General features: G+C 36.4%; 1 protein-coding gene across 5 annotated transcripts in view; it reads right to left on the reverse strand.

Annotated features, from left to right (window-relative positions):
- Positions 1 to 7,721: 7,721 nt before the first annotated feature.
- Positions 7,722 to 12,065, reverse strand: part of PKIA (cAMP-dependent protein kinase inhibitor alpha) — a 97,812-nt gene continuing 93,468 nt past the window's right edge. For all 5 annotated transcript variants that reach the window (XM_072734443.1, XM_026012796.2, XM_072734445.1 and 2 more), the window contains one exon: positions 7,722 to 11,236. In XM_072734443.1, coding sequence (XP_072590544.1) covers positions 11,157 to 11,236 — 80 coding nt within the window. In that variant the 3' untranslated portion in view covers positions 7,722 to 11,156. The remainder of the gene's footprint in view (positions 11,237 to 12,065) is intronic.

Here is a 12,065-nt window from a genome sequence, read left to right on the forward strand (position 1 = left end):
AGCAGAAAATTGAAATCTTTATTACTGGCTTCACAAAACTATTATACATATGATCTGTTGCTAATGAGGAACATAAAACTCAGGTGAGAAAATAGGTGGATTGTGCAGGAAGAGAGAAGACCAAATATTTGAGATCATGCAACTAAAAAGGGCTGAATGAAGACAGAGCCAATGGTTCAAGGCTGAGTGGAGATTGAAACTACATGGACCAGGGGAAATAACCTGAAGGACCTGTGTTTCCTTAGGTAGAGATCCTCTAGAAGATAAATGGGCTGGCATGGGCTTCATTATTTCTGGGGCTACAGATTGACCTGAGAAGCCTGAGCATAGAACCCTGCAGAAGAGCAACCTGCAATGAGCATTAATGTATTAGGTGACAGTTCTGGGCTGAATTCCAGGGCCTGCTCTGTAAGAACAGATGGAGATTCACCATTTTATCATTCTCAGAGGATGTAGCCCTTTGCAGAGAGTGGTGACTAGAAGAGAACCTGATGAGGACTTCCAGGGTGTTGGAATACTCTGACCTTTGATCTGGATGGTGGTTACCTGCATGTGTTCATTTTATGGAAGTACATAAAACTGCACATTTATAAACATTTCTAAATATTTATTATACTTCAGCAGAGATTAAAAAATGGTTGATGCCTTACCCTGCAAAAAAATCAAAATCTATAGAAATCAGGCCCAATTCTTAATATGTTTAAAAATTCCTGGTGAGGGATGTCTGGGTGGCTCAGTGGTTGAGTGCCTGCCTCCAGCTCAGGGTGTGATCCTGGAGTCCTGGGATCGAGTCCCGCATCAGGCTCTCTGCATGAGCCTGCTTCTCCCTCTGCCTGTGTCTCTGCCTCTCTCTTTCTTTCTCTCTCTCGTGAATACATAAATAAAATCTTAAAAAAAATTCCTGGTGAATCTGATAGGAAACCAAAGTTGAGAATCACTGAGAAAGAACTATATACAAACATGCACAATCTACAACCCCCCTTGTCCTAAAAGTGAATCCCTTCTTTACTTAATCCTCAGAAAACAGAAAAGGGCATATAGTTTGTGCCCTATGATAAGTGCCCTTTGGTATGAATGTGACATATGGTAGCCAGACCATCTGAAATGAAGGTAGCCTGAATTGAGATAATGGTATAAAAAAAACACTGGATTTTGAAGAATTGGTATCAAAAAAAGAGAAAATGTTATTAATTTTTATACTGAGTATATATTAATTCAATCTTTTCAATATATTGGGTTATTTGCTGCTTTTTTATTTTGATATAGCTACTAGAAAATGTAAAAATGCATATTTAGCATTTATAATTGTTCTATTGGACAGCTCTGATGTGATTGAAGGACCATGGGAAATTATCATCAGAGAAGTTGAAGATAGGTTTCAGTGCTAGCTTTGCAACACAAAAACTTCATGGCCTTGGAGAAGCCACTTAACTTTCCTGCACCTTAGGTTGGTCATTTATAAGGAGAGAAGTGTATTCATATTTCAGAGTAATTGTGAGAAATAGAGGCAATTTAATTGAATGTTCAGTATAGATTCAGAACCTGATCATTATTATTTTCCTGAGAAAAGGTCATCTTTCTGTAGTGCTAAATTAAAAAACCTCTTTCTCTTATACTTGCACCACGTGTCAGCAGAGAAGTATGGTGCCTTTAAAAACTGAGCAGTGTGTCAGGACATAAGTGGAAAGCATGGATGAAGGACAACAGCAGCTGCTTTGCCCAGCAGGATCCTGTCTGTGCCTCTTGTATGTATCCCTGCTGCTTCTCACTTTTCTTCTGACGTTTGGTTTTCTCAGCCATGGGATTCTTAACCTTGGAATATGTCCTACATTCATCTCCAAGCCCTTAGCCTACCTTCAAAAACTTAACTCCCACTTTCAGAATTCTTTCGATTGTATGTTAGGCTCCTTGGCATGGATGCCCTCTGTGTCTCAGGATCTTTGTGCCTGAGACATGCTCTCAGGCCCACACTCTTCCCTCTGAGTGATCTCATGGAGCTGGTTTTTCAGCCACATCGCAATGTCTCACCTCAGACTTAACACATATACTGTGCTACAGCAAACTTGGATTATTTAAAAAACATGTGACCCCATGTTGTCCTACATGTGAACCTCAGTTTACATCATTTTTTTCTTTGTAGAATATCTAATCTCTTTTCTTCAATGAAATAAATATTTCAAGGAATAATTCCATCACATTCTTCTCCATGATTTTTCCTCTTGAGTGACATTTCTCCCCCAGGATATGTGCAGGATGTTCCATGTTCATGTGTTATTGCTCATCATATTCAGACACTTATTTATAATAAACATGTATGTATTTGTTTTGCCATTACTATTAAAGTATACTTTAATAAGGCTTAGGGTCTCCTGTGGCCCTATCTTTGCATGGAGCCACATTAAAAAAAGTCTCACCAAAAACCCAAAAATAATTGAGACGTATTCTCAATCTTTACATGTATCTCTTAGAAGGTCTAGTTCACAGGCTATAAAAATGCTGTTTTTTAATCTTAATTTTCTTTGAATGTTTCTTCATTGAAATCACCCCTCTCAAACCTTTTTTTGTTTGTTTTTTAAGATTTTATTCATTCATTCATGAGAGACTCAGAGGCAGAGACGGGAGAAACAGGCTCCATGAAAGAGTGCGATATGGGACTCGATCCTGGGACTCCGGGATCATGCCCTGAGCTGAAGGCAGACACCCAACCACTGAGCCACTCAGGCGTCCCCCAAACTTTCTTTTAGAAACCCCAGTTTCATTGCTTTTCCAATTTGTCCCCTAATTCTTAGCTTCAGCAAAGAACAACCCTTGTATTGTTCATGAAAAAAGTCTTTTTCTTCTTATCGCTCTAACCTGTGTCTAGATCTTTTCTTTCAGTTTTGTGTTACAAAGGCTTGGGAATCAGTTGGGCAAAAAGTAAATTCTCATTATGCAGTGTTATTAAAGGAAAATTCCACATATTAATTGAATGGCAATGGGAAAAGGCTGAGAATCCTGACAGAAGAAACTGCTCGCTGTCACTTATTCTAGTTTCTATTAGTCAAAGATTTTGTGTTTTTTTTTTTAATTTTACTCCTTGCTGCACTGAACACAGTGACTTAAACTTACTAAATGCTAACAAATATTTCCTAAATAAAATTAATGATTTACTGGATTTTTTTAGGACCATCCAGGAAGGTAGGTTCTTTTTAAGTTGTCACTCCCTAGCTGTAGCTATTTTTACATAATTTTTTGCCCTTAAGATTCATGGTTATATATTGTTTTATGGATTTTAAAGAACATGTGGGATAAAAGAAAACTTAAAAAATCAACAAGCCAAAAAAAAAAAAATTCAACAAGCCAGTTATAATAGTGACACCATCCTACTCAAGTGAAATGTATAAAATTAATCATGGTAGCCAAAGTGCAAACATGTGTTCTGTTAGGAATAACCTACATCATTTCCCTGGCCATTCTTATTCTTAGTTTCAGAGTCAAAAGGTATATATAATTCTTCTTTAGTCCTGCCAAATTTTCCAATGTTAATTTGATTACTTTTATTTTTGTGTTTTCTAAAAGATACAATATTCAGGAAAAAGACCTTAAGGTTCTGTACATATATATCAGTGTCCTTTCCTTCTTGAGTGTATACAGATGTGTCTCTTGGTCCCTTTGTATTATTTTCTCCTTTTTTTCTATGAGTTGCTGCCATTTTGAAGTTCATCATATCTTATCAAAACTCTCATTTCTTTAGCCTACTAGAGTACATTAGATTTTATTTTTATGAAGCATATTCTTAGAAACTTCAGTGTCCTCTTGTTTAAAGACCAAAAGCCTCCCCAGAGATCTTGCTGTCCGACAAATGTGTTGCTTAGGCTAGAAGACTATGATACAATCTCTCTCTCTCTCTCTCTCTCTTTTTTTTTTTTTTTTTTTTGGTCTATTCTCAATCCTAGCAAACTGAAGGGTATTTAAACAACAGAATGCCAAGAAATACCTTTACCACAGTTACTATTTAGTTGGATGGCTTACTCTAATTTGCTTATTTATTTATACCTCATCCTATTGGACATTTCATCGGTGTATGTCATATCAAATTTGTGTTTGTAAATGTGCAGCATACAGTTTGAGAATCAAATTTAAAATTAGTTACATTAATGGGGCACTTGGGTGGTTCAGTCAGTTAAATATCCGACTCTTGATTTTTAACTCAGGTCATGATCTCAGGGTTGAGATGGAGCCTGCTGGGCAAGGAGCCTGCTTGAGATTCTCTCTCTCTCTGTTTGCCCCTCCCCAATCCCTCTTAAAACAAATTTAAATTGATTTAAAAAATAAAAAGTTACACTATTTCATAATTTAGAAAAAAAATAAGCTTTTACCTACTGTAAGGCAATATTATGCAGGCTTTACTATTTTCAACTATCAACTTTATCTCTGTATTGCATTTTTTCCTAATCAATCTGTATGTAAATTGTTTCTTAACTACCTTGTGAGCTTCAGCAGGGCAGACATTCATTTACAAATTTATTGAATATTAATAGACAATGAGGAGACAAAGATGAATAAAAGAGGGTTTTTTCCCTGAAAGAGCTCATATTCTAGTTGGAGAGATACACATGTAAACAAATAGCTATGATCTAATAAGATACATTTGCAGATCAAGTGTTAGGGGATCAAGGAGTATAGAACAGCTAATTTCCTAGGTTGGGGCTTGAGAATGGGGATGCAAGTCAAAAATTCTCTAAAGGGTGAAATGGGACACAATCTGAAAGAACCAATGAGAACTTGCTGTCAAACATGAAGAAGACCATCTTAGGAACAGGAGAACGGTTAATACAGAGCAAGGAGTTACATAAAAATAAAATGTGGCACTTATATGAAAAAGTTTTTTTGTCTGGCTAAGTATAAGGATTTTTTAAATTAGGGGAGTCAAACAATCAGATACATCTGGTTGAGAGATAGAATGTCAGACGAGGCAGGTCCTGATGATCAAGCTATTGCATTATATTAGATAAGTGATGATTTAAAAGGTTGTAATGTAGACAAAAAGTGGGAAGTTTCAAGAAGTAAGAATTAGGATTGATGGGCTGAAAAATAAATTGGAGGAAGAAGACTTAAGAGAATTGTAAGAATTTTGATTTAAGGTTGCTGAGAAACCAGCACTTCTATTATTATGAGATCTGCAGCATATGAAGAACAGCAGTTTTGTGAATGGGGTCATTTGTTGGATTTAATGTTAGAATGTTGAATTTTAAGCTGCTTTTGGGAAATCCATATTGAGCTGTCCAATAAGTCAGGTGATCAGGAATGACCTCTGGGATTCATCATAGTAAAAGGGGTGGTTGATGATGTTGGCCTAGAAGAGGTCATGTGAACACTAGGATTAGAGAAGAATAAAGATAGAATCACATGGAACCACAGTATTTACTACTGAGGTAGAGGAGAGATTTTGCAAAGAAAGTGAGGAGTTGCCAGAGAAAAGGGAACAAAGGATTACATCCATGCATACATATACCTGCGGGTGGTGAGTGGGTAGGAAAGTATAGAAAGCATCTCAAAAAGATTCCGTGGTGAACAAGATTAAATGCTATAAGATAGATTTGTTAAACATACATAAAATACCCATTATATTTGAGCAATGGAATTAATATACTTACTTATGTCTAATTCAGAGAACAAGTGGTACAAAGAAGTTGAGTGGTTTTGCTTATACATGGCTACTTTGTAAAACTAGTGATACTGCTGGCAGTCATCCTGGAGTATAATGGAATACAGAACTAAAACATCACAGGCTCATCTTGTCCATCTCTGGATGTCCAGGCTCCAGGTTAGTGCCTACATATGTACAAACCCCCCCCCCCCCCCCCATGAAGAAATGAGCACTGTAGGACCTGGGGATGTAGCAAACACTATGGGGAGAATGTGGTGGAAGAGAAAGGGCACATCCATATATGATGGAAGATGTGAACCTGGAGAATTATTTCCTTGGGATACAAAGATTCCATCCTTAACGAGACTTTATTATGCAGCTACACCCTGCCAAACTATCGATTAGAATTATAGAACCATTAAATTTTATTTTAGGAGAAACTTGACTCCTGTGGAACATCATCATTTTCAAATTTACACATCGACTAGGGCTTCAATGACAATACTGAGTCCAAGAACTACTAAAGATGTTGTTGGTAATATGAAAAATTTAATTGGAAGTCAGATTGCAAAAGGATAAGAAATGAGGAGAAATATGAAAACAAGAGCAAAGATTACTATTTTGAGAAATACAAGTATGGAAGTTGAGTGGAACTGAGAACTTGAGTACATTTGTAGAAAAGGGTAAAGTGAGTGAAGAAAAAAGGATAATTAACAGACCTCCTAAAAGAAAATGGTTTTAAAATGTCAAAGGAAAACCTACGTCTTAGACAGTAGTGGGAAACTTCCTCTATCCCTAGGGATATGACAAAAAATAGCTGCACAGCACTCATGTCTAAAATGCAGTTGTGAACAATGAATAAGCATTGTTAGAAACTTGTTATAGTCATTCTGAAGACAAATAGAATGAAAGCTGATGGTTTGATTGGTTTTGATGGAGCAGAGCTAGCAGAAAGACAAGAAAGTAAGAAAATCAGGAGAACTGATGAGGTTAACAGTGGATTTCAGACTGGGAGGAGAGTTGCTACAGAAACATCCATCTTGATTTAATCAGAAAGTAGAGGTGGTGCAAACTAGAAAGTTACCCGGTTATAGTCAGATAGTTTTGTTAATTTTGACTTCATAGTGAGAGATAGCCAGGATCCCAAATCCCTACATTCTGGCCTAGAGACAACAAATATACAAAGAGAAGAAACACCAGAGAAAATACAAATTTGTTTCCCACTGGCTAGCATTTTGTTCCAAATCCCTGTGTAGTGTTCTATCCTTGTGACCTAAGTAAAATGAGCCTAAAGATTTACATCCTCTTTTACCACTTCTGCCTAAGACCTTGCCTGAACTCAGGGTATTATTTGATGTTACTTTCTCCTAGGTCCCACCTTGGATTCTCTTGGTCCTTACTGCCTTTATGTGATAAAAATAATATAATGAAAAGAGACACCACTCAATAAAAGAAATTAAACTCTCTGCTTTTCTACCCCAAGATGTTATCCTCAGTATAGTAAAACCATGGGTGTCTGTGAGCATTCCATTTTGTTACTGACTCATTTTAAAACTTTTCAGTGGCATAAATAGAGCTGGAGCTTCTGGAAACTTTGCAGCTTTTCCAAATTAGTGGTTCTCAGGTGGTGAGGGTGAGGGCGGTGGGGGAGGGGGGCGGCAGAAAAAAATGACAAAGTTGCACAGGGAGTGTTCTCAAGGGGAAGTGAGAGAGAGAGAGAGAGAGAGAGAGAGAGATAAAGAGGATGTATATGGGTGGAGGAAGGAGTGTTGTAAAACTTTCAAGGGATTCTGATAAACACTGATCTTTTTCCTGATTCAAAATCACTGCCCTGCAGATGAGCAAGTGAAAACTATAGGGGTGTAGGATGTAATAGTTGGCTCTGATTGATGATGAAGTACAGGAAGTGGGCTACCAGAGTGGAAGTGGAGGTGAAAATTATTGGAGTAAAGGCCCAGAAAAAGTGAGGCCGAATACTGGTATGTCTACCACAGGATGGCTGAGGCTTTGAATTTCTCCTTTCTCACTCGCAGCACTTTCTCAAGCATCAAATACATAGTGTATGTTCAATAAATACTCTTAATAGACTGTGCACATTTCAGAAAAAATGTATTACTTTTAATATCAATTATGTGAGCATGCAACATTACTAAATACAAAAGTCATACAAGCTCACAAATTACTTCAGAGACTGCCACTCTTTAATTAAAGAACAATTTGGGGCCTATTAAGACATCATAAATCATAGATGCTTTCCTGTATTTACTTGATAACTATACATTGTCTTCCTATTGCCACAAGCTTCACTCAGAAGCTTGGCTACCCTAGCAGTTACATTTCTTTACCCATTATTGCTTCTCTGAAGAGAAAGAGCAATATCATTCGTCTTCAAAAATGGTGCATTTTCACTGTGTCTGAGTAAGACTCAAGTGTAGGGCATTTACAGTGAGCAGTTCTTGGAGTGTTGCCTAAAAATTGAAGACTGCCTGTTATATATTACAAAAACATTTCTATGGACTATGAGAACAACAGTATGTTGGCATAGGATGTTTAAATTAATAGAAGGTAAATTTGACAAGTTCATACCTATGACAAATGAGCTGAAAAACTGAAATTTTCCTATTTCTAGTTAATTAAACAAAATGAGTAGCATGTCACAAAAAAATTCTGAACCATGCTAAATTCATAGACTATATGTCAGAAAAATATTTTGGGGGAGTATAACACGCAAAATAAATTCTACTTGAATTTCTTTTTTTTTTTTTTTTAAGTGCACTATGTATGGTCTGGTCACATCTGTGTCATTACCCTTCTAGGTAACCTTGAGAAAAACAATTTCCTCTTCCAAGAGTCACTTCCCTCTCTAAAATATGGAGATTGAACCAGTTTATCTCTAAATGTTCCCTTACAGATAAAGATGCTCTATAATTAGCTTAGTTTTATGGCATGTGCAGTAGAAAGCTCCTTGGAAACAGATAAAAATAGGTTCAAATCTTAATTTTCATCATTTATTAGCTCTTTAAACTTGTAAAGTTATACCTTATTAAGCCTTAACTTCTTAATCTGTGAAATGGGATAACACTACCTCTTTAATCAAATTATCTGAGGAGAAAAAATAAAATGTGAGAAAATGTGCTAGGAAGTGATTAGCATAATGTCCATTGGTTAGTAGGCACTCACTGCATATTCTCAACCTAATGCCTTAGTTTTCCACCCTTTCCTTTTCTCCTTAAAAATTCAATCCCATGTATATTACTGACTTGCAAGTAAAAGATATTACAATATAATTTGGAAGACACTGTGGACTTTTGCTGAGCAACATTTATAGGATGTGGACATTTTGGAAAGTTGATTTTTATCTTCTAGCTTGGGAATGCCTCTGGGTTTGAATATAGCAGACAAAGTAGCAGTAAAAGGTCAAAATAATTCAAAAGCTCCATATGACTTTGCAATTTAGCACTATTATATATTCAAAGACAAGCATGACACCACATGCATTAATAATAGTATATCACATAGGAATATAAACTCTCCACATACACTCAGCACTAGTCCTAAACTTAACAAAATCACAGGTAATCAGTTTGGAATTCCACAACTTTAAGGATGGAGAGAACTTTATCTAGATTCACAAGAAAGCCATGAGGATAGTAAATGAGGATATTGAAAAAGTGATTTTATGGGTTGGATGTTTTAAATGGACTACCAGAGATTTTCTAAAAAAGCTTAGGAACCTCTCTTCCCACTTGTAAGTCTATTAACAGGTGGATTTATTTTAATTTTAACTTGAGATTTTGGACCCTAACTGGTTAGAATGAAGTACTCTAATATTTAGTCTTCCTTCTATTTTCTGAGAGACTCATTCTATTAACATTTTTTCTAGTAATATCTGATTGAGGACCAAATGATACCCACCCTTATCCTACTTATTTGGAAAATACTATAAGGGGAAATGAGGGCAAACTGGCCTTTTATCCTATAAGCAGCTACAGAGGAGGGCTGAATTCCCAGTATGTCCATGGAGATTATCTGTGGAAATGCTGCTTAACCTACCTCACATGGGACTATCTCTAAGACCTTGAGGATAATTAAGTGGGGTATTTATTGTAAAGGGTCTTCCTGTTATCTGTTATTTGTCCAGTTATCCATGAGCCATTGGCATATTACTGGTTCCTTATTTATTACTACTGATAAATGATTTTATAATACTGACCAATGGGATTACATAGCTCACAGAAACTTTCCATAGAAGAACCATGATGTCAAAACACAGCAGAGGCTATCAACAGTATTTTGTTAGCATCTAATGATAATTATTATTGTATCAGAATGCAATTCACACTAATTGTTAGTAAAAGTTTACAAACATTAAAAAGTGCATAATAACATTTGTATCTGATAGGGCTGAAAAAAGACATGAAAAACACAATGCAAGGGCTTTACTTTTGTGATTGGTGTCCACATGATTGCAAGATAATTTTTTCCATCTGTTACAGCTCCATGCAGATAAGTTGTCCTCCAAATTTAAATAGTAGCATACAACATTGAGAAGTTTGATTCCATAAGAACAAAATGTTTCCCGTTCTTAATATTATCTTGTTTTGTCTTTCCCACCATCTTGATTATCCAAAATCCTAATTAAAAACTTTTAAAAAATATATTAGTTGGGAAAAGTTCTCCAATTGAAAATAAAACAAAATTTGCATATTGAATTCTGGTCTGTGCAGACACCAAACAGACTGAATTCAAGTAAAATTCACATTAACAGATAGTTTCAAATGCCTGTATAATAAAGCAAAAGAGTCTTAATTCATTGGTTAGACTTAATAAATTCACCAACAGTGAATCAAGGGGAAAGATTAAGTTTAAAAAAAGTGCGATCTATCCTGTGTACACCACCACACTGTGGAGAAGGAAAAAGGCAGCCCTTTTAAAAATGAGTGGTATAAAAATTCACAGTAACATACATTATTTTTGTTTCTCATAAGCAATCAAAGAAGGGGGCAGTGCTGAGCATCTATTATACAATACAAAACAGTGTAAATAACACAGCAGGAACACACAGATACATAATGCTAAAAAACAGTGCTTTCTGGATGGTTCTTTTACTGGGTGAATACTTGGACCAGAGATATTTAAACTCTGGGGTTCAACCAACCTTTTGCAATTAGACACAATTAAATCCTCTGACATTGTGAGGGGCCAGATGCTACAGGAAGAATCATCATCTAGGTCAGTGCTACTCTCTACAAGCATTTTGTCATATGGTCAAGTGAAAAGATCCATACAAAAATGACATCCAAACACAAGCCACATGATTTCAACCATTGCTAATGACAGAGGTAGAGAAAAGTCTGTCTGCAGCCACAGCCTCTGCCCCCATTTTTAACATGATAATGAGCAGATTCTTACAATGCAGCACAGCTATATTTCCCCCCCCTTTTTCACTCATGGAAACAAATGCATTCCAGCCAGGCCTGGAGATTTGAGACATTGTCAGATGTTGCTGAAGTTATCAAAGTGGGCTTTAGCTTTCAGATTTTGCTGCTTCTCCCTGGGCTTCCCCACTTTGTTCTGTGGAACTTCGTTGTGCATCTTCTTCACCTTCTGTAAGAGACAATGAGAAAAAGATAAAGGCAAAGTAAAAACTATTGTCTATATTTACTGACTCTTAAGATATCATATTGGGAATTTCAGAGATACTCAAAAAGTCTGAAGTTCTCATAGAGACAAGAATATTTTATTGGTAATCAATTCTTCAATTAGTGTTTCAAAGGCTGGCTAATTCTGGTTCTGTGAACTAGGGACAGCATGGCTCAAAAACAAAATAATAATTTATACAGTGCTTAGTGATCACCTATGCTTTTGATAAATAGCTAGGAAATCTCAAGGCCAGGTTTTGACACTTAGAGTTTCACAGGTTGCAGAAATTGAAAGTGATTTTAGGCAGAAATCAGAATAGGAAGCCAGTTTACTATTTCACTCCTGTCTTATTTTAAGAAATATTTAAAATTGCATTTTACGTTATTTATATTACTTGTTGAGAACCCACCTGCTTTCTCAGATGTTTAGTTACTTTACCCTGAGTGGCTCAGCGGTTTAGCGCTGCCTTCAGCCCAGGGTATGGTCCTGGAGACCCGGGATCTAATCCTATATCAGGCTCCCTGCGTGGAGCCTGCTTCTCTCTCTGCCTGTGTCTCTGCTTCTCTCTCTCTCCGTGTCTTTCATGAATAAATAAATAAAATCTTAAAAAAAATTAAAAGCAACAGTACAAGATGAAGGGACATTATGTTAGCTCATGGGTCTCTGGCCAGATAGTTATGGCCTCCAGTCTGCCCTTGAAGAACATAAACTATATCAATATTTGCTGAGTGTTTGTTACCATAATTCAAATAGATAGAGGTGAGTAGGCTGTTCCATTCTTTAAATGGATGTG

Source organism: Vulpes vulpes, chromosome 13, assembly GCF_048418805.1.
Source record: "Vulpes vulpes isolate BD-2025 chromosome 13, VulVul3, whole genome shotgun sequence".
Classification (NCBI taxonomy): Eukaryota; Metazoa; Chordata; class Mammalia; order Carnivora; family Canidae; genus Vulpes; species Vulpes vulpes.